This window comes from Ranitomeya imitator, chromosome 3, assembly GCF_032444005.1.
Source record: "Ranitomeya imitator isolate aRanImi1 chromosome 3, aRanImi1.pri, whole genome shotgun sequence".
NCBI lineage: Eukaryota > Metazoa > Chordata > Amphibia > Anura > Dendrobatidae > Ranitomeya > Ranitomeya imitator.
Window position 1 is genome coordinate 396,860,022 of NC_091284.1, and position 27,329 is coordinate 396,887,350.

The 27,329-nt window shown below is 45.8% G+C and overlaps 1 protein-coding gene across 6 annotated transcripts in view; it reads right to left on the minus strand.

The window, feature by feature from the left end:
- TMEM39B (transmembrane protein 39B) overlaps positions 1–21,474 on the minus strand; it is a 37,035-nt gene extending 15,561 nt beyond the window's left edge. For 2 of the 6 annotated variants that reach the window (XR_011319285.1, XM_069757017.1), the window contains exons 1-7: positions 21,342–21,474; positions 19,359–19,540; positions 1,800–2,019; positions 1,360–1,443; positions 1,131–1,285; positions 533–854; positions 188–375 (exon numbers count right to left, since the gene is read on the minus strand). Coding sequence is in view for 4 of the 6 variants with exons in the window: in XM_069757017.1 (XP_069613118.1) it covers positions 188–375; positions 533–854; positions 1,131–1,285; positions 1,360–1,443; positions 1,800–2,019; positions 19,359–19,486 (1,097 nt within the window). In the remaining 2 variants the exon portion in view is untranslated. Of the gene's footprint in view, positions 1–187; positions 376–532; positions 855–1,130; positions 1,286–1,359; positions 1,444–1,799; positions 2,020–19,358; positions 19,541–20,551; positions 20,753–21,236 lie in introns of all 6 variants that reach the window. The other 4 variants (XR_011319286.1, XM_069757018.1, XM_069757020.1 and 1 more) reach the window with 3 other exon arrangements.
- Between the last annotated feature and the right edge of the window lie 5,855 nt (positions 21,475–27,329).

A 27,329-nucleotide genomic window follows, 5' to 3' on the forward strand; every position in this document is an offset into this window, starting at 1 on the left:
TAATTTTTAAAAATTAGAGGAAAAAAAAAAAAAGTTAAAAAAGTCAGCCCACGATGTTGATTAACAAACCTCTTTCCTAAACTATGACTTTTCAGCTCTCCCATTTCCCTATTCTTCCTACTAATATACAGGTTTCCTATTCTATTAATATTTAGAAAAAAAAGTCAGAATTTGAAACTATGCTTACGAGTGCTGAAGCATGTTGGAGCAGAGCGCTGGGTCCACTTTTTGCCAGCAGCCAAGATGAGCCGCTGCCTTATGTAGAAGATCACAGTACCGTGCAGGCAGGAGGTGCTGGGTGAGGATTACTGAAGTGCTTAGGGAAACTTGAAGAAAGAGTTCACAGGACCACCGCTTATCATAATACTGTGTGCTCTGTACAATCAAAGTGAAAATTACAAAACTAATCAGAGGAACATACAAACCACAGAACCCTGACGTGTCTAACAAAGACGGTGGCTGTGGAAAGTGTGGTTTATGGTGTTACGGTACATTCTAGATTGGCAAGGACAAGTTATGATAAGTTCTGTACCTTGACAAACCATACTGGCACAAATGCCACGTAGTATGCAGACAGCATAGAACTAAGCAACACCTCCCGAACACGCCAATTGAAGTCCAGCTTCAAGTAATGCACTTCACTACGGATTAGGTCTGGAGATAGGCAGCACGCATGTGTAGGAAGAGGATCTGTGCTGGGCCTCCACATGTGCTGCAGAACTGTTAAGTAGTCACGACCTGCCTTATCAACAGACCCCAGATCACCACTAACACGCGTGTTGGGTACATGGGCAAAGAGGCTTGACCGACGGAAATCATATCCCAAGTGCAGAAATGGGATATACATACCAAATCTAGAAAAAAAAAAAAGTTAAACAAAATTTTTTTTTATATAATTTGTTTCAGCCAACAGGACAAATTTATTCACAACACAAAATAACTCAAGAAAAAAAAAAAGTAACTAGGCCACATAAATTCCTATGGAATTATAGTACAGATATCACCCTAGAAATTAACTTTTGTCATAAAGCAATTTCTTCTCTGGGTATGTTACACCACATTCCAGACCGAAATAAACGGCTAACTAGTGTGCCATGTTAAATTTTTATTTCTTTCTACCGATTACTTACGGATAGCATAAGAAAAGAAGGTTCAAAAAGGAGTGTGTTCTGAACAACAAAATTAAGGAACGGCATAAACTCCATCCTGTTCCAGTTAGAACAGCAAACCGCGTGGCCACCAATAGCACTGAGTGCGGAAGAGAAGACTTTCCTCCCTGTGAGGCCTAAATAATGAGAAATAAACTATTATTTGATCGCACACAACACTCTCCCAACTAGAACAGTGTAGCAGACATACCTCCCGCACAATTGCTGCAATTAGTCTCCGAGCTAGTACAATTGTTGTGAGGGTCAGCACATTAAAATCTATCAGGTGGAAGTTCTACAGAAGGGAGAAAAAAAAAAAAAAAAAAAAAAAAGAGTGGGACAGTTAAAGTTCGGACCTTCACATACGAGCATGTATAACAACCTCCAAAATACTTAGTTTACAGTAACCTGTGTAATCTTATGGATGTGTAAAATCACCAACCTATGAGACTAATTAGTATTATTAGCTTCCTTGAGAATACATGCAGAAATTAGGTTGCATGCCCCAATCTTGATGTCATAAATCCTGTGAGAGGTCAGGCATGTGCACCCTTCAAATGAACATTGAGCATTGCCTTTGATATAAAAGTAATTTAATTTCTAACATATAAAGACACAGCAAATTTTGTTACCCAAGTGCCCGTTACTCACCAGAGAAGTATGTGAAGGTGGGTGGGATGGTGGGTACCACCAAACAGTCTTGTAGATATTGATGTAGTGCACAAACAAGGCGATCAGGTGACACAGAAATAGCTGCAACTCAAAAAGTAGGTGACGGTCTGCAGGAAGTTCAGGGATTTTGCAATGCCGCAGCGGTACCACTGTCTGTGCAGCAAGAGGGGGACTCGACAATCCTGTGTTAGAACTACTCCTAAGTAAAGAAGAAAAACAACAGTTGGGATTGCAAAGTAGAACTTGAACTGAAATACAAAAACTTGAGCTTAAACCCTAGGTCTTGAAAGCAGTAACTGTAATAAAAAAAAATGTCTAGAAACAAAAAGAAATATATATAGGTACCGTCACACTAAACGACGCTGCAGCGATACAGACGACGATGTCGATCGCTGCAGCGTCGCTGGAGAGCTGTCACACAGACAGCTCTCCAGCGACCAACGATGCCGAGGTCCCCGGGTAACCAGGGTAAACATCGGGTTACTAAGCGCAGGGCCGCGCTTAGTAACCAGATGTTTACCCTGGTTACCGTTGTAAATGTAAACAAAAAAAAAAAAAAACAACACTACATACTTACATTCCCGGTGTCTGGTCATGTCCCTCGCCTTCAGCTTCCCGCACTGACTGAGCGCCGACCGTAAAGTACAGCGGTGACGTCACCGCTGCACAGTGTGCTTTACGGCCGGCCGTCGCTCACCAGTCAGTGCCGTCGCCCCCCCTTTCTCCGCCCATGACGTGGCCATGGCCCTAGATGAATGGGCTTTAATGTTAACCGGGGAATCTTGTCCTCTAGCTTTATAAGCTAAACTGATTGTGGATTTTATCCACCGTGCGATAGTTGCTTTAGACGCTTTTCTACCTTTATTTGGACCCCTGAACTGGACGAACAAATTGTTGTCCCGTCTCCAGGGTCTGGATAAATCGAGGTACCTGAGCACCGAGTCTCTTACGTCTAAGTTGTGGTAAAAACTCTCCTTCTGATTTTTAGCGAACTGGCAAAATGATGGTAAAACAATCTCTTGATTCATATTGGAATCTGACACAACTTTAGGGAGAAACGCCGGATCGAGTCTGAGTACTAATTTGTCCTCGAATATCTGCAAATATGGATTCTGCACCGACAGAGCCTGTAGTTCCCCCAATCTTTTTGCCGACGTGATCACAACTAAAAATGCAGTTTTAAGGGAGAGTTTATCAATTCCTATATCCCCTGTTACATCCCACGCCTGTTCACATAGGAAATTTAGAACCAAGTTCAGATCCCACGGCGGAACTGACTTTCTAATTAATGGTTTTAATCTCTGGACTGCTCTAGAGAATCTACTAATCCAGGGATGGGCAGACAGGGAAGAATCAAAGAATACACTCAGGGCCGCTATCTGGACCCTTAATGTACTTGGTCTAAGACCTTTTTGAAACCCTGACTGCAGAAAGTCAAGAATTTTGGGGATGTTTGGATGGTCAGTGTCAACTGTCGTCTCTCCGTAAAACCCACAGAATCGCTTCCATATTTTGGTATAGATAGCCGATGTCACCGGCTTCCGGCTGGCTTGAAGGGTAGAAATGACATCATCCGAAAGCCCTTTTGCTCTTAAGACCTTCCGTTCAAGATCCAGGCCGCCAGCTGAAGTGCTCCCGGATTCTGGTGTAGAACTGGACCTTGTAGAAGATCCTCTCTTTCTGGTAACAGGAGGGGTTCTTCCACTGACAGTTTCCTTAGCAATGGAAACCAACTCCGTTTCGGCCAGTGAGGAGCTATGAGTATGACTTTGGCCCCATCCTCACAGATCTTTCTGAGTGCCCTCGGGATCATTGCTAGAGGAGGGAATGCATACAGAAACCCGTGGTTCCAGGGTTGTGAGAAGGCATCGATCGCGGCTGGACTCTCCCAAGGGTTTAGGGAATAGAAGATCTTGAGCTTCGCGTTTCCTCTTGTAGCAAATAGGTCCACCGTCGGTCTCCCCCAACGTTGACACAGATCCTTGAACACCTCGTTGTTCAGTTCCCACTCCATGGGGGATACGTTTTTTCTGCTGAGGAAATCTGCCAACTGGTTCTTGGAGCCCTCCAGGTGGATCGCCGAGATGGACAGAACCGACCTTTCTGCCCACTGGAATATGCGTTCCGCCAGGTTTTGTAACGCCAGATGTCTTGGACCGCCCTGATGCCGCAGGAAGGCTACCGTTGTCGTGTTGTCTGAGAAGACCTTCACGTGTTTGTTCTGCAGCAGATGCTGCGCTGCCGTCAAGACTTCCCAAACCGCCTGTAGCTCTCTGTGGTTTGATGACTGGTTGCTGTCTTCCTTTCCCCAGCGACCTTGAAAATATCTTCCCAGTACATGACCTCCCCAACCGAGCTGACTGGCATCTGTTGTAACTGATATGCTTGGTGTCTGAAGCCATGGCACCCCCAGTCGGAGGTTTCTGGAAAGAGTCCACCACACCAGAGATCTTTTGACTTGCGGAGTAAGGCTCAGGGTCCGGTTCAGTGAGTTCTGCCTTCTGTTCCAGCTCCTCAGAACTCCCCTCTGAAGCTGTCGAGAATGAAACTGGCTCCATCTCACGCAGGGAATACAGGCCGTCATCAGACCTAGTATTTTCATCCCGTCTCTGATCGTATGTCGACCCCGAGAAAAGTGACGGATCTTCTGTATTATGCCCTTTAGCCAGTCTTCTGGAAGAAATGACATTCTTGCTTGTGAATCGAGCAGGACTCCCAAGAATTTTATTCTGGGTTTTGGGATTAGATCTGACTTCTCCCAATTTATAATCCATCCCAGATTCTGCAATGTTGAGATGAGAGACTGACAATTGACCCTGAGCTGGACTTCTGAGTCTGCTGCTATTAAGAAGTCATCTAAGTAGGGAACCACCATTATATCCTGATTCCTCAGGAAAGCGACCACTTCCACCATATTGTAAAAACCCTGGGAGCGGAAGCCAGGCCGAAGGGGAGACAGCGGAATTGGAAAAGGAAGATCTTTCCTTCCAAGTTTACCGCAAACCGCAGGAACCTCTGATGATTTTGATAAATGGGTACATGGTAATATGCACTCTTTAAGTCCAGTGTGCACATCACCATGTCTTTCCCCAATTGAGGGATGGTAGACCGAATCGACTCCATCTTGAACCTTTTGTAAAGGACCCAATTGTTCAGATGTTTCAAATTTATAATCGTTCTCGATTCTCCTGATGGTTTTGTTATCGAGAAGAGATTGGAGTAGTGACCCCTGCACTCTTCCTGAAGGTGTACCAGAACGATAGCCGCCATTTTTAACAGGTCTTGAATGTCTGACCACATGGGGGATGACAGTTTTAAATGAGAGCTGGATACCAGGAATCTTTCGGGAGTAAGGGATGTAAATTCTATTTTGTACCCCTGGGATACTATTTGTAGAACCCATGGACTTTTTGTGATCTCCCTCCATCCTCCCAGGAATCCTGTCAGACGGCCCCCTACTCTGATGGCGTCATTTCCTGCGGTAGCTAGACCCCGGTCTCGAGTAACTCGCTTCTTTATTTTTAGACCTGTTATCCCCTCCTTTCTGGTAGCTCCACCTACCCTGCTTTCCCTTACCCCTATAATCGGGTTTTTGATTATAGCGGGGTCTCCGAAAGGGCTGGAATTTTTTAGGCTTTTCCTCTGGAAAACCCTTCTTGACATCTGCGGCTTTTTCTAGAATACCGTCGAGGACCGGTCCGAAGACCCTGCCCCCGGAAAAGGGTATAGAACACAACTTGTTTTTAGAGTGCATGTCCCCCGACCAGCTCTTAAGCCAAATAGCTCTACGGGCTGCATTAGAAAGAGATTGCCCTCTCGCCGCGAATCTAACTGATTCAGCAGATGCGTCTGCCAAGAAGGTAGTTGCTAGTTTTAGCAAAGGTAGGGATTTTAGAATAGTGTCTCTGGGAGTTTTGGCCATCAATTGATCTTTAAGATCATCTAGCCAAAGGTCCATGGAGCGGGCTACTGATGTCGCTGCAATATTAGCTCCAATAATCGCCGAGGAACTTTCCCAGGCCCTTTTTAGAAGGCCATCTGCCTTCCTGTCCATGGGCTCTTTCAAATTGGACGAGTCTTCAAACGGAATCGCCGTCCTTTTGGAGACCTTAGCCAAGGGTATATCAATCTTTGGTACATCGACCCACTCCTTAACTTCCTCTGGATTGAACGGTAAGCGAAGTCTGAAGTCCTTAGGGATAGTCAGTCTTTTTTCGGCTTCCTCCCATTCCTCCAGAATCATAGATCTGATATGGGAGTTTACAGGGAAGACTTTAGATGTCTGAGCGCAAGCCCCCAAACATTTCATCTTGAACGGAGCAAGATGGCTGCGGCTCCTCAATCTGCATGGTATGCCGCACTGCCTCTAACAGTTCTCCTGTGTCTGTGGCAGAGAATAAATATCTTCTCCCTTTCTCCAGGGGATCTCTACTCTCATCTTCCTCTTCTACCTCCGACCCACAGGATGATGAGTCTATGGAAGAGTACTCGACCCTCGGTCTTTTCCTCGGCCTCTCCGAGGGTGAAGGTGAGACTTGCGGGAGTACCAGACTTGAGACTGAAGCCTGCACTTCCTCCCTTATCATGGCTCTCATATTAGACATAAGAGACGCCTGTTCCCCTCCTATGACTTTGCAGGTGCATGCTTCACATAGGGGTTTCTGCCAGGAATCCTTTAGCTTAACCGCACAGATAGGACACTTCTTATTCCTACTGGGTTTCTTTGCCGATTTCTCAGATAGGGAGGCTGCCTATGAAGAAATATATGTATATATAGCAAACATTAGCGTTCCTTTTTTTTTTTTTTTTACCCAGGGCTACTCTACTTACTAGCGCTGCTGATTCTTGCCCCTCTGCTCTAGCTGCGTCCTCCATGATGCTCTAGAGATCGCTACTGCCCCTGCACCATACCTTTTATTCTGTTCCTCACTTCAAAACGACGCTCCAGCGTTCTCCACCGCTCTTTCCTCTGCACTTTCTGTAGCAGAGACGCCGTCCATCCCACTCAGCCGCAAACCGGAAGTGACGTGCGGCCGGAAAGAGAGGAAGGTGCGGCGATGAACTGGTTCCCCCAGCGACCGCAGGGAGATGCCGACGCCAGCAGAGGCCGCCGCTGGGCCGCGCACACCAGGGGACAGACGGAGGGATCGAGAGCCCCCGCCAGGGAGAAGCTATCCCCAACCCAGGAGCAGCGCTACACTGGTAAGCTGAGGGACCCTCGGGCGGGTGTCAGCCAGCGGGTGTCTCATGGAGGGAAGGGTGAGGCTGAGCCCCCCGATCCACATCCCCCCCGCACAGAACGGCAGATCCTCTCGTCCGTTCCTATCCCTGATGGGACAGGAAAAACACTGAAGGGTGGTAGGGGGAGGGTCCTTTTAACCTCTCGTGTTCCTGTCCCATCAAGGATAAGAAGGACGTCCTCCAGTGTGCTGTCAGGTGGTGAACTGGAAATAAAGTTCTGGACTTTCCCCAGCGACCAACGATCTCCCAGCAGGGGCCTGATCGTTGGTCGCTGTCACACATAACGATTTAGTTAACGATATCGTTGCTACGTCACAAAAAGCAACGATATCGTTAACGATATCGTTCAGTGTGACGGTACCTTAAGATAGCAGTTTTGTAATAGTTGCTCAAGTAGTCTACAACTTTTCAAATTAAAACTTAATGAGCACATGCCTTACAAAAAAAAAAAACAACCAACACCCTCTGGTACATGCTGAGGACAGTACACCGGTGGGGGACACAATAGCAAGTGTGATGGTGCATTGGGAGGAGAGCCTGGTTTATTTTTTGTTAAAGGAGTATTTCCATCTCCAAGATCCTATCCCAATATGTAGTAGGTGTAATAATAATATTAGCAAATACCTCCAATTAGAAATGTAATATAGTTCTTCTGATTCACTATGTTGCTTACCCCATGTGCAGGGTATTGCAGTAGATCAGGTATTCATGGTAACAACCACTAGCTCACCATCACTATATGAGTGGTAGCAACCATGGACACCTAAGCTACTGCGATGCCCTGCACAGGAGTTAGCAACACAGCAAATCAGAAGAACTATACTACATTTCTAATTGGAGGTAGCTACTGCTGCTACAACTTCTTCATATTGGGATTGGATCTTGGAGGTGGGAGTACCTCTTCATGTATATCTTGTAAAGTAGTAGCCAACTCCTTTAGTTGTCAGTCAACCAATATGTACACATGGAATCACGTTTACATATCATTACGCAATCTTATTACCTGAGGAGAATGTGCAAACTAGGACAAAGCAGTTGATATAATTCAATCAGAATGACAAAGTGATAAGATGGACAGACTAGTTGCTTTAAAAGAGGGCTGGTGCTTAAAATCATTGCCTCTTGTTAAACTTGGCTACCTCCAAGAAAACATTTTTTGTAGCCTTCATTGCTTTGCATCAAAAGGGTTGTACAAGCAAATGCATTGCTGCATGTAAGATTGCCCCTAAATCAACTATTTATCTGATCAAGAACTACACAACATTCAAACCTCTCTCTATGAATAAGGTTCAGGGCACCCAAGAAAGAGCAGCAAGTGCCAGGACCGTTCCTAAAGAGCATACATCTACAGGATTGGTTCAACTTCAGTGCAACGCTTGCTCGGGAATGGCAGCACCGATATCAGTGCATCGAAATGCACAGCAAGCAGAAGCCTTTTGAAGGATGACCTGGTGTCAAAGGCATCAAAGCAACCACTTCTCTTCAAGAAAGACCAAGGATAAACTGAATCTGTGAGAAGTACAGGGATTAGACTACAGAGGACTTGAGTACAGTTACTTTTTTTTCCTGATGAAGCCTTTTTCTGACTGTTTGGGTCCTCTGGAGTAATGATTTCCAGGAAATAAAAGGTGAGCTCTACCTTGAATTCTGTGTCATGCTAACATGCTAGTATCCTGCGACCATTCACGTGTGGGGTTACTTTTAATCCAAGGAAGTGGGCTCACTCACAATTTTGCCTAAGTACACTGCTAAGAATAAAGAACGATATCTAAATCATCCTCCAACAGCAACTTCTCCTAACTATTCAAGAAGAATTTGATGATTAACAATGCTTTTCCCACAACATTGAAATTTTGGGTCCATGGCCAGGAAATTCCTCAGGTCTCAATCCCATTAAGAATTTGTGGTCAATCCTCAAAAAGCAGGTGGCTAAACAAAAACACAGAAAATTTGTAAAAAAAACAAAAACAAAACAAAACAAAAAACAACCAAACTCTGCACCGATAAGGCACTAATGTATTGCGATCAGTCTGAATTTGACCCAGAAGCTGCTATCCAGAATGCCAGGGCGAATAGCAGTAGTATTGAAAAACAAGGGTTAACACTACAAATACTATGTCGCTGCATAACTTGGTAGGTTTGTGAATAAGAGTGTAAAAACTTAACTTAATAAATTCTTATAATAATACTTCAGTAATCACAGAAACATCTGACTAAAATATCTAAAAACATCGAAGAAACAAACTGTGAAGACCAAAATGTGCGTCAATAACCGTATACAGCGATTTTGACATTAATTATCAGTCTCAGCAAATGTAAGATAGGTTCAATTGTAAAATCTGGTGACAGTTCACCTATAATATCTATTTATATAATTGCCTTGTAATGTTTCCATTTCCTGTTCTGCCCAGATGTCACCGTATCCCAGAATTCCAAGCGGAGGAAGTTCACCAACCGCCATATTGGGACACCCAAGTGATGGTGTTTCAATATGGAAACTGCTGCTGGTACCAACCTATTGCGTAGTACCACCAACGGAACAGTCATACACAGCCTCTTGTGCGGTACCACCAGCGGAACATAGTCACACACACACACACACTATACGCCACTCACACAGCCTCTTGCACAGTACCACGAGCGGAACATCGTCACACACACCATTCACACAGCCTCTTGCACGGTACCACCAGCGGATCATCATCATCATCACACACACACTATACGCCACACACAGCCTCTTGCACGGTACCACCAGCGAAACATCGTCACACACACACACACACACACTATACGCCACACACAGCCTCTTGCACAGTACCACGAGGGGAACATCGTCACACACACACACACACACACACTACTCCACTCACACAGCCTCTTGCGCGGTACCACCAGCGGATCATCACACACTATACGTCACACACAGCCTCTTGCACGGTATCACCAGCGGAACACCTTCGCGAACACGCCGCCGCCAGGATCAGCAGAATGATTCACTGACTGCCGCCATCTTTGTACGGAAGGAGCGCATGCCCAGTTTTAATGTGACAGCCGCTATCTGTCTGCACAAAGATGGCAGCGGTCTGAATTACTGCGCCTGCGCGAATTACGTGCAGGTGCAGTGAATCATTCGGCTGATCCCGGCAGCAGATGCGCAATGCGTCTACAGGCAGAGGAAGCCGGTCACGTTAAAGGGGTTTTTCCACAAGCGAAAGTTCATTTTAAAAATTGTGTCTGGCCGTGTACGAAGAATAGCACATCTCCTGGGCAGGGGAGGAAGCAAAAGATAATACGGACATTACAGCAGGGGATCACAGTGGATTCATTTTGTGAGGTAAAATATTTCACTGACTGTTTTTAAACAATATTTTACCTCACAAAATGTATCCTCTGCTATCTCCTGCTGTAATATCAGTATTGTCTTTTGCTTCCTCCCTTGCCCAGGAGCTGTGGTATGTTCTGTACACGGTCAGACACAGACAATTTTTAAAATGAACTTTTGTTTGTGGGAAAACCCCTTTAGGCTATGTGCACACGTTGCGGATTCTCTGCGGATCCACAGCGTTTTCTACCGTGCAGAAACGCAGCAGATCCTCAAGTGATTTACAGTACAATGTAAATCAATGGAAAAAAAAAATGCTGTGCTGAATTTTCCGCACGGAAAAGCTGCGGATTAAAAGAAGGAGCACGTCACTTCTTTTGTGTGGATCTGCAGCGTTTTTGTACCCATTCCATTATAGAAATCCGCAGGGATAAAAACGCATGAAATCCGCACCTGCGTTTTCTGCCAAGAGATGCAGAATCTGCACAAAAAAAAATTACGGAGGCTAATACGCAACGTGTGCACATAGCCTTAACAAGCAAAATATCAACGCCAACAGGGCTCCTTCTAAACAGTACGCCAATGACAATGAAAGGAAAGCAGCAAAGGCACAACATCGAAGACAACAAAGGGCAAATGAGACTCTTGAGCAACAGCATCGCTGGGACAAAAACAATGCATGTGAGCGTAGGCATCAAGCACACGAGTCCCCTGATGCAAAAGTCATTAGATTTTCACAGGATGCCATTAGTCAACAACAGCACTGCATGCCTGCCCCCATCGTGACATTACAGCCCTCCCGATGCAATAGCATCGGGCCTCCATCTAGTGTAAAGATAAATAATTAGTACACATGAATGTAAGCAACTTTGTAACACATCTTATCAGAGGAATCCGCTTCATTCTCCAACAGAATTGATCAGTCATTATCAAAATGCTCAATTCTGGGGTAAAAATCTGCATTCAGTGAAGACAGATTACTACTAGTGATGAGTGAATATACTCGTTACTCGAGATTTCTCGAGCATGCTCGGGGGTCCTCCGAGTATTTTTTAGTAATTGGAGATTTAGTTTTTCTTGCCGCAGTTGAATGATTTCCATCAGTTAGCCAGCATAAGTACATGTGGGGGTTGCCTGGTTGCTAGGGAATCCCCACATGTACTTATGCTGGCTAACAGATGTAAATCATTCAGCTGCGGCAAGAAAAACTAAATCTCCAATTACTAAAAAATACTCGGGAGCACCCCCGAGCATGCTCGGGAAATCTCGAGTAACGAGTATATTTGCTCATCACTAATTACTACTTTACTAAGATAGCAGATGACAGTTGCTACTCATAAGATTCTATATAGATGGGAGGGGATGGAGGAGCTCTAGCGCTTTACAGCGCCACTGAATCTTATTGGTAACAGCTGTCATTTCCTGGCTTAGCAATGTAAAAATCTGTCTTCGCTAAATGCAGATTTTACCCCAGAATTGAGAATTTTGATAATGATTGATCAATTCTGTCGGAGAAAGAAGCAGATTTCTCTGATAATATATATTACAAAGTTGCTTATTTCCTTGTGTACTATGATTTCTGAGATAAAAATTAAAGTGACTGTTGTTCTTTAGACGTTTTTTTCCTTTCTCAGATCCATAATCTGTTTACATTCAGATGACAATAAATTACATGACTATATATCTGTGCACGTTGCTTTCCCGAAACACACCTATTCGATGTTGTACATGCCAAACTCTCCCACGATGTAACACTTCAAACGCACGTTTGCCCATTTTCAGCAAGTTTACATGCATAGTGGTGCCTGTATAATCCATAATTTGATATATCTTAAAATAATCTCTCAAAGTGTGGATTGCATATTACTTGATTACGTGATCTGACTAAGTTTTCTTCTTGCTTTAGAATTTGCGAGGATAAGGAGAAATCAAAGCATAATCTGCAATTTGCTAACCATTCCCCACACTAAGTTGGACCATACAGGATAGCACTTTAAAAAAGAAAAAAAAAAATATAACAAAATACTGACGTATTTAACCTCCATAAAAAAAAAATATATATCACAGCCACCAAGAACCATGCAGTCCTAATAATGCAAGAGAGCTTCACTCTTCCCTACAGGGTTGATACTGCTATGCCATGAGACGTAGACAGTTACCACAAGACATTAGTTTATCACATGAAATTCGATATGAAATTCGATTTTGGTCAGAATGGATTTTCTGTGAGCATTCACTGCCCCAGCTATATAAAGCCAATAACAGGCCTCAGAGATTGACCGCTTACTGTAAAATTGAGGAAGAACCAGTCATGAGTCATTTGTATACCAAAAAAATGGAATTCTTCTTACCGTTAATTCGGTTTCTAGTAACCCACCACGACAGCACACCTGGAGGATGTTACCCCTTTCCTAATAGGGACAGGAAATGACAAGAGGTTAAATAACCCCTCCCTCATCCTCCCCTCAGTGTTATTATAAAGGACCACAGGAGAATGAATGCTTCAAATTATATTTATTCTTTTCAGAACGTATATTAAGCAAAGGGAGGGATTACTCCTGCTGTCGTGGTGGGTTACTAGAAACCGAATTAACGGTAAGAATAATTCCATTTTCTCTAGTAACCCCCCACGACAGCACACCTGGAGCAGTACCCAAGAGTAATTTTTAGGGAGGGACTACAGCACTAAGGACTTTTTCTCCGAAGGCTAAGTCTTCTTTTGACATCAGGTCAAGCCTGTAATGTTTGGAGAACGTATGGACCGAGGATCATGTAGCCGCTCTGCATATTTGCTCAATGGAAGCACTGGCTTTCTCGGCCCAGGAGACAGCTGTTGCTCTAGTAGAATGGGCTGTAAGCTTTCCTGGTGGTGGAAGGCCTTGAATTTGATAAGCCTCCAGGATTGCTCTTTTGATCCAATTTGCAATTGTGGATCTGGAAGTCTTCTTTCCCTTATTCTGGCCGAGAAGATGAATAAACAGATTTTGATCTTTCCTAATCTTTTCTGATGCATGAAGATAATAGAGTACCATTCTTCGAACATCCAAAGTATGTAAATGTTCCTTTTCCTCATTCTTTGGTTCTTGATAGAATGATGGAAGAATTATCTCCTGCGATTTGTGGAAATCAGAGACGACCTTTGGGAGAAAGGATGGGTCTAATCGTAGGATAAGCCTGTCCTGAAGAATCTTCATGTAGGGCTCGTTGATTGACAGGGCTTGTAGTTCACCCACTCTTCTGGCTGTTATAGCTACCAGGAAGGTGGTTTTCCAAGCGAGTTTATCCATGGTTATGGAAGATAAGGGTTCAAATGGTGGCAGTGCAAGTCCTTTCAGGACTATATTCAGGTCCCAGGATGGAACTATATTTATGGGTCTTGGAGATATGCGGGATGCCGCCGTCATGAATCTTCTTACCCATCTATGGTTGGCTAAAGACTGGTCAAAATAAGAGCTCAAGACTGCCACTTGTACCTTGAGGGTGCTGGGTCTGAGACCCTTCTCCAGCCCATCTTGTAGAAAATCCAGGATCTTGGCTAGGTTTGGTTTATCTGGGTTAGGTTGCTCAGGAGCACACCATGTGATGAACGTCTTCCAGATCTTTTGGTAAATAGAATTAGTAACCGTTTTGCGACTTTTTTGTAATGTTTCAATTACCCTCTTTGATAGTCCTCTAGTTCTCAGAATTGAGAATTCAGAAGCCAGGCATTTAGGTGTAGCCTCTCGGGATCTGGATGCAGTATTGGCCCCTGGTAGAGAAGGTCTTTGACCGGTGGAAGTGCTATTGGCCCATCTATCTTTAGACTGATGAGGGCCCCAAACCAACCTCTTTTGGGCCAAAGTGGAGCCACTAGGATCACCTTGAGTTTTTCTGCCCTTATTTTCTGCAGGACTTTTGGTAGGACCGGCAATGGCGGAAAAGCGTATGCTAGCGAGAATGTCTGGACCAATGAGTCCACACCTAACCTCGGATTCATCGGATCTAGCGAGAAGAATTGGTCTACCTTTGCGTTCTGACTGTTCGCGAACAAGTCCACTTCTGGCTGTCCCCATCTTTTGACTAGTATCTGAAAGACTTCTGGGTTTAGGCTCCATTCTCCTGGATGGACCTCTGTTCTGCTCAGGAAGTCGGCTTGTACGTTTATCTCCCCTTTTATGTGTAGGGCGGATATGGAGAGAACATGTTCTTCGGCCCACGAAAATATTCTTGCGGATATTCTTTTTAGATCTTCCTGTCTTGTACTTCCCTGGTGGCGAAGGTGGGCAACTGTTGTCATGTTGTCTGAGTATATTTTTAAGTGGGAATTTTGTACAAGAGTTACCGCCGCTTTGAGAACTTCTTCTACTGCTTTTAGCTCTTTGAAATTCGAGGATTGTTGTGCTATTTCGGCTGACCAGAATCCCTGGAATATGTGCTGGTCTACCGTAGCTCCCCAACCTTTTCCACTGGCATCTACTGTTATGGTCACTGCTGGTACCTGCAACCAGGGAACTCCTCTCATTAAGTTCTCTTTTTGTAGCCACCATGTTAATGAGGACTTTACATGCGGTGGTATCCGGATCTTTTTGTCTAGAGAACCTGGGGATCCGTCCCATCTTGACAGAATATGTGTCTGAAGTATCCTGGTGTGGGCTTGAGCCCATGCCACCATCTGGATGCAAGATGTCATGGTACCTAGAACCGACATGGCCCATCTTAGAGATACTCTCTTCTTGTCCCGCAATGTTCTTATCCTTGATGTAAGCAGGGACCGTTTTTGTTCGGGCAAGAAAGATGTTTGTCTGTGGGAGTCTAATAAGACCCCTAAAAAGATCTTCGTTGTGGACGGAACCATATCCGATTTTTTGGGGTTTATCACCCAACCCAGGGATGACAGGATCTGGACTGTTGTTTGAAGATGTTCCTGTAGAATTGGAACCGTGGGAGCCACTACCAAGAGGTCGTCGAGGTATGGGATTATGCATATCCGCCGACTTCTGATGTACGCCATCACCTCGGACATGAGCTTTGTAAAGATCCTTGGAGCTGATGATAGTCCGAATGGGAGGACATTGAACTGGAAGTGGTCTATAACTTCTCCTCTGGTGACTGCAAACCTTAGAAATTTCAGATAGGTTGGATGGACTGGGACGTGATAATATGCGTCCTGTAAGTCGATGGTTGCCATGACGAAGTCTTGCCCTATTAACCCCTTCATGACCGGGGGATTTTTCGTTTTTCCGTGTTCGTTTTTCGCTCCCCTCCTTCCCAGAGCCATAACTTTTTTATTTTTCTGACAATTTGGCCATGTGAGGGCTTATTTTTTGCGGGACGAGTTGTACTTTTGAACGACATCATTGGTTTTAGCATGTCGTGTACTAGAAAACGGGAAAAAAATTCCAAGTGCGGTGAAATTGCAAAAAAAGTGCAATCCCACATTGGTTTTTTGTTTGGCTTTTTTGCTAGGTTCACTAAATGCTAAAACTGACCTGCCATTATGATTCTCCAGGTCATTACGAGTTCATAGACACCAAACATGACTAGGTTATTTTTTTATCTAAGTGGTGAAAAAAAATTCCAAACTTTGCTAAAAAAAAAAAAAAAAAAAAAATTGCGCCATTTTCCGATACTCGTAGCGTCTCCATTTTTCATCATCTGGGGTTGGTTGAGGGCTTATTTTTTGCGTGCCGAGATGACGTTTTTAATGATAGCATTTCGGTGCAGATACGTTCTTTTGATCGCCCGTTATTGCATTTTAATGCAATGTCGCGGCGACCAAAAAAACGTAATTCTGGCGTTTCGAATTTTTTTCCCACTACGCTGTTTAGCGATCAGGTTAATACTTTTTTTTAATTGATAGATCGGGCGATTCTGAGCGCGGCGATACCAAATATGCGTAGATTTGATATTTTTTTTATTGATTTATTTTGATTGGGGCGAAAGGGGGGTGATTTAAACTTTTATGTTTTTTTTATTTTTTTCAACTTTTTTTTTTAACTTTTGCCATGCTTCAATAGCCTCCATGAGAGGCTAGAAGCAGGCATAGCACGATCGGCTCTGCTACATAGCAGTGATCTGCTGATCGCTGCTATGTAGCAGAATTGCACGTGTGCTGTGAGCGCCGACCACAGGGGGGCGCTCACAGCGACGGGCAATCAGTAACCATAGAGGTCTCAAGGACCTCTATGGTTACCATTCACAAGCATCGCCGACCCCCGATCATGTGATGGGGGTCGGCGATGCCGTCATTTCCGGCCGCCCGGCCGGAAGCGGTAGTTAAATGCCGCTGTCTGCGTTTGACAGCGGCATTTAACTAGTTAATAGGTGCGGGCAGATGGCGATTCTGCCCGCGCCTATTACGGGCACATGTCAGCTGTTCAAAACAGCTGACATGTCCCGGCTTTGGTGCGGGCTCACCGCGGAGCCCTGCATCAAAGCAGGGGAGCCGGCATCGGACGGTATAGTACGTCCGATGCCGGTAAGGGGTTAAGGGTACTGTCGATCTGACGGACTCCATTCTGAATCTTCTGTAGGTTACATATTGATTCAGCGGTTTCAGATTGATTATCATCCGATGGGTTCCGTTTGGTTTCCTTATCAGAAATAGGCTGGAATAATGGCCCTTGTTTCTTTCGTCTTTTGGGACTGTGGAGATCACATTGTTGATTAAGAGATCTTCTATCCCAGTTATCAGGGTGGACTGTAGCTTCGGTGTTGATAACGTTGTAGTTTTCATTCTTTTTTGGGGATACGATGTAAACTCTATTTTCTTCCCCTCTTTGACCAATCTTAAGGTCCACTGATCCACACCGATCTCTTGCCAGACTGGGAGGAAGTTCGAAATCGGACCCCCCACTATGACGGCGTCATTGCTTTCTCTGGTTTTGGGGTTGTGAAAGAAAAAGATTCCTGTCCTTCCCTCCTTTCGGATAGCTCCAGCGACCTGTTTTACCCTTTCCTCTGTATTGAGGAGTATGCTCCTGCTGAGCGCGGAAGGGTCTTTTCCTAGGGTTTCTAGGTTCTGGTAAGGTCTTTTTCTTGTCTGAAGCCTTCTCCAAAAGGTCATCCAAGGCTGGTCCAAACATATACTTTCCTTTAAAAGGAATAGAACACAGCCTCATCTTGGAAGTCATATCCCAAGACCAGGATCCCAAGTGCACGCCTTACCGAGTTTGACAGTGCGGATGATCTCGCCGTCACTCTCACGGATTCTGCGGAAGCATCTGCTAAAAAGCCTGTTGCTTTCTGAAAGATAGGCAAGGAGGCTAGAATATCTTCTCTCGGGGTACCTGAGGACAAGTGCTCCTCTAGCTGCCCCAGCAAGCGATGCATCGATCTAGCCACGCAGGTGGATACTGAATTAATGTTCAGTAAAGACGCTGACGTTTCCCACGACTTCCTTAGTAGTCCGTCCATCTTACGTTCCAGAGGGTCTCTCAGTTGGGAGGCATCCTCGAATGGTAGCGTGGTCTTTTTGGCTACTCTGGCAATCTGGACGTCCACTTTTGGAACTTCAGACCAGCATGACGCTGTCTCGGCATCCACAGGAAATCTGTCTTTAATTTCTGCTGGAGTAGTCAGCTTCTTTTCTGGGGATTCCCACTCGTCCAGAACTAAATCCCGGATGTTTTGGTGAATAGGAAACACCTGACGCTTCCTAGAACGAAGTCCTCCAAACATCTCTTCTTGCACTGACTGGGCCGTCTTCTCTTCCTCAACCTCCATAGTTTTCCTTACAGCCGTAAGGAGTTCTTCTATATCAGATGAAGAGAAGTAGTATCTCTCTTGCTGGACAGTTTCAGAGTCCAGGGATAATTCACCCTCCTCTGGGGGTTCGTCCGACGTCTCTCCTTGAGAGTCCTCCTGCTCTTCCTCCTGTGGATTAGGTTTCCTTTTCTTAGCCTCAGGAGGGGCACTAGGAGATGGTGTAGGCTGGGAAAGAGTGGCCAGAGATGTTTTAATCTCCTGCTGGATTAAGGTTTTAATCTCTTCTATCAGGGATGGCTGTTCCTCTCTGATTATTTTGTCTGTGCATTCTTTGCACAATGATTTCTTGTATGAAGAGGACAGCTTCTTCATACAAACTGCGCATTTGCGGGTAGTTTTTGTTTTGCTTCCTGATGTGGGTTCCTTGTCCCCCTAAAAAGGAAGGGGAGAAGGAATCATAAGACTACAACCCACATCAGGGAATGGACACCCTGGGCCAGATTACTTACTGGGGCCGGGATGGTGCTGGGATCTGCAAGAGCAGAGCGCGAGGCAGACGTCTCCATGATTTTCACCACACTGTGGTCTTACTTGAGACGTCTTCTTGTCCGGGGCTCTTAAATAGGCGACCGGACACAGCACCTGTCCTCCTGTGAGAGGACCTTCTCCTCCAATGTCCGGATGTGGGGGGAGAAAGACCGCTGATATCCACGCTAACTGACATGCGTTCCAGCATGGAACGCAAAGGAGCCTCCCGAGTACTGAAGCCGGCCGGCGTCTGACGTCACTTCCTGCCGCCGGCTTCAGACCGGAAGCCCTCATCGCGCGCACAGCGCTGGAGGAGGAGAGGGGCTGGAGAGCTCAGGGAGGCCTCCAGCCGAAGAATGCCGCCCAGACCTTGCCTTGTCGGTGCGGACTGGTGGCGGAAGTCCCGAGTCCTGGAGAGACGGGAGCAGCGCTCGGGGAAGAGAGGTAAGTCTGTTCCCCAGCTGCCCGGCATAGAATCTGTTTCTCCCTGGTGACCGCTGCCGGCACAGCACACCTGGGATGACCTCTTCATCCCTAGTAGGGACAGGAAAAAACACTGAGGGGAGGATGAGGGAGGGGTTATTTAACCTCTTGTCATTTCCTGTCCCTATTAGGAAAGGGGTAACATCCTCCAGGTGTGCTGTCGTGGGGGGTTACTAGAGAAAATTTAGATTCAACAAATCCCCAATTTTAGGAGAAATTTGCACTGAAACAGAATAGTTTAGAATCAATGTTCACATTACTTCTATAACCATTACCTGGCTCTGGACCGCACACCGCTTACAGAAGGAGCTCCTCCATGGACGGCACCACCTGCAGATCCAGGATCACAAAGGGGAGTGCGACAGTATGACGTCCGATTTGGGCCCCGACGGCCCCCAGCCATGTCTGGGCTTATTTATCTCAGGCACAAACAAGACATGTATGGTTCATGGACTTGCTGTTGTACAAAAAAAAAAAAAAAAACATCAAATATAAATCTATATATTTATACCCAAAACACATAAGAATGTTAGAACTTTTATACACTAGTAAAATTTTGGGGAAAGGATGGTGGTGACCACACACAAAGATAGAATTGAAATACACAAATCAACAATTACAATAGTGTTACATGGCGACAATAGTCGTGCAACAAATTGGTTAGGCACACATCAACAGTCATTACATGTGACGTTGCAATGCAACATTGTGGTCACCGTGTCACGCCACAAAAGGTGCTGTATGGTGCTAGCCTGATTTGTACTATTAAAGGAAAGTGGTCACATTCAGAAACGCCATTTACCAGCAGGTATATGGTTAAAGGGAATCTGTCACTACAAAATTCGCCTATAAGCTGAGGCCACCGGCATCAGGGGCTTATATACAGCATTCTGCAGTGCTGTAGATAAGCCCCCGATGTAACCTGAAAGATAAGAAAAACAGGTTAGATTATACTCACCCAGGGGCGGTCCGGTCCGATGGGCGTCGCGGTCTGGGGCCTCCCATCTTCTTACAATGACGTCCTCTTTTCTTCCTGCGCAGGCGCACCGATTTGCTCTGTTGAGGGCAGCGTAAAGTACTGCAGTGTGCAGGTGCCGGGAAAGGTCAGAGAGGCCCAGCACCTGCGCATTGCAGTACTTTGCTCTGCCCTCAACAGGGCAAATCAGTACGCCTCCCATCTTCATATGATGACGTCCTCTTCTTTGCTTCTGTCGCGGCACCGGTGTACTGATTTGCCCTGTTGAGGGCAGAGCAAAGTACTGCAGTGCGCAGGTGCTGTGCCTCCCTGACCTTTCCCGGCACCTGCGCACTGCAGTACTTTGCTCTGCCCTCAACAGAGCAAATCAGTATTCCTGCGCAGGAAGAAAAGAAGAGGACATCATTGTGAGAAGATGGGAGGCCCCGGACCGCGACGCCCATCGGACCAGGACCGCCCCTGGGTGAGTATAATCTATCCTGTTTTTCTTACCTTTCAGGTTACATCTTATCTACAGAATGCTGTAGATTAAGCCCCTGATGGTGGTGGCCGCAGCTTATATGCGAAAAATGAGGTGACAGATTCCCTTCAAGAGGACCGGTCTGCTCTCCCAATATGCCTGTGTTAGAAAATGTCTGTATTTTTCAAGAAAACACTTCTGGTCTATCTCCTGCCGCTCCTCAGTTATTCCTCCTAGAAATGAAAGAATGGAGTGAAAGTTAGCGGTTATGTGCCCCTACTGCCCGACACCGCGCGGACTGATGTCTAAGAACTCAGGCGGGATCACAGGAACACAGTTCTGAATCATCGCCCAAATTATGTTATGGAGAACACAAGACTCCGGAGAGGCGTCCGGTCCTGGAAGGTCACCAAGCGAGACCCCAAACTAACGCCTTGAATAGCCACTGACGGGGATGTCCCCATTATTATAAAAGCCTAATCTCTACTTCAAAACATTTGACAAAATGAAAGAAGTTCGGCTCCTGTGGACTGTCAGCACCTGAGGGGTTACTGGGCAGACACATGACTGGAGGAATTACTGGGCAATTGTCATTGAAGCAACAAGCTAACAGTGAGCAATGGTGGAGCGTCCCCGGCACAGCCCCCTGCAGCATGCGGAGCCTGAGGTGAGGCGAGCACGGCTCTAGTGTCAGCAGCTCCACAGGCGGCCACTTACCGGCCCGTACGGCGCATGCTCAGTACTGGGGACAGGCCGCTTCGCATCCGGTAGGTCCTCGGCCACTTAGCAGCCTCTGCAGCCGCCACCCCCCAAAACACTCACCACTTCTGTCCTGCGTGCGTGAACGCGCCTTGTGTCATAAAGCGCGAGGACGCGCAAGAAGAGCCAGTTCGTAAAGGAAGCGCGCCTGTGTGCGTGATGACATCAGACGCCCAAATCCCACGGCAGGCTTCTTCACTCCGCGCATGCGCTTCGCTTACAGCATAAGCTGAGGTGTGAGTAGGCGGGAAACTGAAGCAGCTGAGAAAGGCGATTGTGCTATTGGAATATGCTTCCATAGGTTGGGACCTCCCAGGGATTTATTGTACCTGTAGTCCCACTGTAATGCCACGCCTCAGTATTTACCCCAAGTATTCTGATGTCTGGTTATCTGTGGCCAAATGAGTTCTTCAAGATTTTGGCTGTCCAATCCGCAGTGTGCCCAGATGCCAGTGTCACAGTGATACCGCACAGTATAATGGATGTGAATGTCACAAATCCACTGAGCTTGTGACGTTTCAGCAGTTTTCGTGTTGCGATCGCCATGGAAACACGTTCGCTTTTGTTATGCTGCAATGTGACAGCAGTAGTCGGATCTAGTTTTGTGGCGTAAAGCTACATTATGTGCTCTGTAAAGGAGCGGTGCTGGGAACGGATTCTCTGTAAAGGGAACGTGTCATGAAAAGTCACTGTTCACCTCCCACTCTGGGCTAGTCCCAAACATGAACCCTAAGGGTCTGTTTCCACGATCAGGAAACGCTGCGTGTCTGACACTGCATAGAGCCGCAGCGTCAGACACGCAGCGTCCAGATGTTACAGCATAGTGGAGGGGATTTAATGAAATCCCGTCTCCACTATGCGTGGTAACACGCACGCGGCGGCCCTGCGACTCCGGACATGCTGCGCGTCTTTTCAGATCGCAGCATGTCCGTATATCTTGCGGCGACGCTGCGTCGCTGCAAGATATAGCACAGGGCCCTATGGTGGGGAGCGATGATGCCGGATGTGTGCTGTGAACACATCCGGCATCATCGCGTCTCCAGAAGGGGGCGGGGCTTACCGCAGAGCGGCTAAGCCGCTCCAACGATACCGCCGGCTATCCTGATCGTGGACACGCAGCCTAAGGCCGGCTTCACACTTGCGAGTTTTACGGACGTAAGAGCGCAGAAACTACGTCCGTAAAACTCGCAAAAAATACGGCACAATTATTCTCTATGCCCCTGCTCCTATCTGCCGTATTTTACTGATCAGTATTATACGGCTTTCTACGGCCGTAGAAAATCGCAGCATGCTGCGTTTGTCACCGTACTGCGCAAGAAATACGCCAATGAAAGTCTATGGAAGCGTGAAAAATACGGATTACACACGGACAAGCAGTGTGACTTGCGAGAAATACGCAGCGCTGTTAGCGAGAAAAGCCGGTAATTCAGTGCGGTGTACAGTAAAATCACACTGACAGCTTACAGTCCAATAGGTAGAATAAATGTGTACACATAGAATAGGTGTGTATGTATGTATATATATATATATATATGTCAGTGAGACACATATATGTATATATATTAATATTTATTCCAGCGCTAGACAGCTTGAAAGCCGGTAATTCAATTACCGGCTTTTTCTTTCTCTTTCCTAAACCCGACATGATTTGAGACATGGTTTACATACAGTAAACCATGTCTTCTCTCCATTTTTTTGCAGATTCCACACTACTAATGTCAGTAGTGTGTATCTGCAAAATTTGGCCGTTCTATCTACTAAATTAAAGGGTTAAATGGCGGAAAAAATTGGCGTGGGCTCCCGCGCAATTTTCTCCGCCAGAGTAGTAAAGCCAGTGACTGAGGGCAGATATTAATAGCCTGGAGAGGGTCCACGGTTATTGCCCCCCCCCCGGCTAAAAATATCTGCCCCCAGCCACCCCAGAAAAGGCACATCTGGAAGATGCGCCTATTCTGGCACTTGGCCACTCTCTTCCCATTCCCGTGTAGCGGTGGGATATGGGGTAATGAAGGGTTAATGCCACCTTGCTATTGTAAGGTGACATTAAATACTCCAACAACCATTGTTTTTATTTCATTAAAATAATTTTAAATAATGTGTTTGTGTTTTATTTAACCCTTTACTACAATTGGATTAATAATGGATAGGTGTCATAATTGACGCCTCTCCATTATTAATTAGGCTTAATGTCACCTTACAATAGCAAGGTGGCATTAACCCTTCATTACCCCATATCCCACCGCTACACGGGAATGGGAAGAGAGTGGCCAAGTGCCAGAATAGGCGCATCTTCCAGATGTGCCTTTTCTGGGGTGGCTGGGGGCAGATATTTTTAGCCAGGGGGGGGGCCAATAACCGTGGACCCTCTCCAGGCTATTAATATCTGCCCTCAGTCACTGGCTTTACTACTCTGGCGGAGAAAATTGCGCGGGAGCCCACGCCAATTTTTTCCGCCATTTAACCCTTTATTTTAAGAGCTAGAACGGCCAAATTTTGCAGATACACACTACTGACAGTAGTGTGCAATCTGCAAAAAAATGGAGAGAAGACATGGTTTACTGTATGTAAACCAGGTCTCATATCATGTCGGGTTTTAGGAAGGAGAAAGAAAAAGCCGGTAATTGAATTACCAGCTTTCAAGCTGTATAGCGCTGGAAAAAATATTAATATATATACATATATGTGTCTACTGACATATATATATATATATATATATAGACAGTATATATATATATTTTTTCTTTTTGGGACACATGGATCACTTCTATAGCGGTATGTTGGTTTTTGCAAGCCTGCGAGAAAACCACGCAGTACGGATGCCATACGGATTACATACGGAGGATGCCATGCGCAAAAAACGCTGACACACCCTGCCTACGGAGGAGCTACGGACCACTATTTTCGGGACTTTTCAGCGTATTACGGCCGTAATATACGGACCGTATTTTCATACGCTGAGTGTGAAGCCGGCCTAACTCTCCCTACTGTCGGACTCAACACCCACACTAATAACGCATATCATAATTCACCATAACAGTACTCGTGTCTTCAAATGGGAACGTGGGCGGTATGCCCATCCCCTTTCACCTGTATACCTGACATATTAGAAAACTGTAATGTGAAGCCTGTGTAAGCTATGTACAGTCATGGCCGAAAGTGTTGGCACCTTTGAAATTATTCCAGAAAATGGCGTATTTCTCCCAGACAATTATTGCAATTACACATGTTGTTCTGTCTTCCTCCACGTAGGATGCTGTGTGGATTCCAACATACGGCTAAACCTTCATCCACATCCCAGTAAACAGACTGTGTTGATGCTTAAGTCTTATTTATTAGGGTGATGATAACCAAAACTATAACGTTGAACAACAATGGTGGACAGTATTCATAGTAGATGATCGAACAGTGAATGATGTTGATGTACAAAGTGGATGTTCAGTGAATAATCATAGTGAATGACTGATCATAGTGGATGACTGATCATAGTGGATGACTGGTGAAAAACTGTAAAGAATAACAGCATTTCAGTATATGCACATACAGGGTGCAATCACATAAATAACTGGGACATAACAGCAAGAATTATACAGAGTGCATTACACAGTAATTCTAACAGCATTGCCCTATTCTATACAAGAATGCATCTATCTAAATGCAGAGTACACATTAACCTAACTGCAAGCTGCAAAGCACATCTGCCTAACTATATCTGACTATAGGAGCTGCATAAGGCTTAAATACTAACACAAACATAAGATGCATTAAACCTTTATAAACGTACCGAGATCCGTTAGGACAGGGGTAAGAAAGTAAGCGAGACAGGAGCACGTGTGCCTCTCTGCAGATCTGAGGAAAAATGGCTACTGAAGCTTGTCTTCACAAGAAGAATGTGGGCGGAACTAACCCATAAGACATTGCTCTTAGGAGGGAAAGGTTGGTAAACAACATGAAAAGTAGGCAACTGATGACCTCCAGTGGCCACAACTTGAATAACATGATAATTAACTCTCTACACATTAAGATGGGCAGAACACTCCCCGCTTGGCGTCAACAGATGCCACAATTAAGTTCTTTTGGGGAAAATAATAATACAAGCTCAGTAACGGGTCTGAGGAACAGTTTGTTTTCTCCAAGCTTGCACACTCTGACCTCTACTTTCCGCACTTTCCCATCTTTACTGGGCAGGGTCTTAATGACTAGGCCGAGTGGCCACTCGTTCCGATGTGACTGACTGTCTTTGACGAGTACAACATCGCCAGATTGAATGTTTGGGCGATCTTTCTGCCACTTTGTCCTGCTTTGCAGAGTGGAAAGATACTGTTTCCTCCATCTATTCCAGAAGACGTTGGACACGCTTTGTACCTGCCTCCATTGTCGTCTGTAGAGGTCTTTGTCATTGAATTCTCCGAGTGGAGCTTTCGGGACACAGGTTTTCTGTGTGAGTAACATTGCAGGAGTAAGGATGGATGGATCTCCGGAATCACTAGAAAGTGCTGTCAGTGGCCTGGCATTCATGATGGCTGAGACCTCTGCCAAGAACGTGGATAAACTCTCTTGTGTAAGTCTGGTGTTAGCTTGCAAGAAGATAGAGTCTAATATTCTGCGTGCTATCCCTATTATCCTTTCCCACGCACCTCCCATGTGCGAAGAGTGTGGTGGATTGAAGGTCCAGGTACATCCTTGCTCACCTAGATACCTTTCCACATTATCGATGTCCAGATTGGAAGGGATTTGGAGTTCTCTTGCTGCTCTGACGAAATTCGTACCTCGGTCAGAACGAATATGCTTCACAGGTCCTCTGATTGCGATGAAGCGTCGAAGTGCGTTTATAAAACTTGATGTGTCCATCGATTCGATTACTTCGATATGAACGGCTCTGACGGACAGACACGTGAATAGAACCGCCCAACACTTTGCTTCCGTAAGTATTTTTCTAGTCCGTCGTGTAGCCACAGACCAAGGACCGAATACATCTAGTCCAACGTTGGTGAAGGGAGGTTCAGAACTGAGTCTGTCGGGTGGAAGATTGGCCATCTTCGGATTTTGGAATGTGCCCCGGAGTTTGCGACACGTAACACAGTCAAAGATGAGTTTGCTCACTCTTCTCTTAGCTCCAACTATCCATAGTCCAGCTGCCCTTAGGTTTCCTTCAGTGAACAAACGGCCTTGGTGTCTCATCAAGACATGATGGTGTTGAATCAGCAGGGTCGTTACGTGATGACGTCCAGGAATTATCACCGGGTGCTTCTCTGAAACTTCTACCTCAGCTTCTTGAAGACGACCACCGACTCTCAGCAGCCCTTGATCGACAATCGGATCGAGCTTCCTCAGCCCACTGACCTCAGGAATGGGTTGTCCCTTGTTAAGGTTGTCTATTTCTCTGCCATAGGTTTCTCTTTGTATGGCACGAAGTATTATAACCTTGGCTCTTTCCAGGTCGAGAGCAGTAAACGCAAGCCTGCAGTGATGCCAACCTTTACAACGTCTCTGGCTATCAGGTAGTGCTAACTTGTATGACTGGGTTACATGAAATAGACAAGCTATAGCTCGAACAAGTGACTTCCATGTGGAGAACCTGCGTTGAGATTCGAGGTGGCAGCTTGAAATCTCTGTATGTAGAGCAGACACTTGAGGTCGGATCTCTTTGTCTGTGTCTGGACCCACTAGTTCGAAAGTTTCAGGCCTGCTGATCTGGGACATCGAACGGTACAAAGAGGTAGGACCTGTGAACCATGAAGTGTCCTTCAGATAACTGGGTGCAACGGATCTAGTCGCGTGGTCCGCAGGATTGTGATGAGTAGGTACGTAGTGCCACTGATTAGGGTCGGTGGATCTTCTTACCCGAAGTACCCGGTTGCTGACGTAGACGTAGAAGCGTCGTGTCTCGTTACAGATGTACCCCAGTACCACCTTGCTATCGGTGTAGAACTCTGCATCCCCGATCTTCAGGCCCATCGCATCCGAGACCAGCTCGGCCAACTCAACTGCGAGGACAGCAGCACAGAGTTCCAGTCTGGGTATCGTGTGTTCACGAAGTGGGGCCAATTTCGT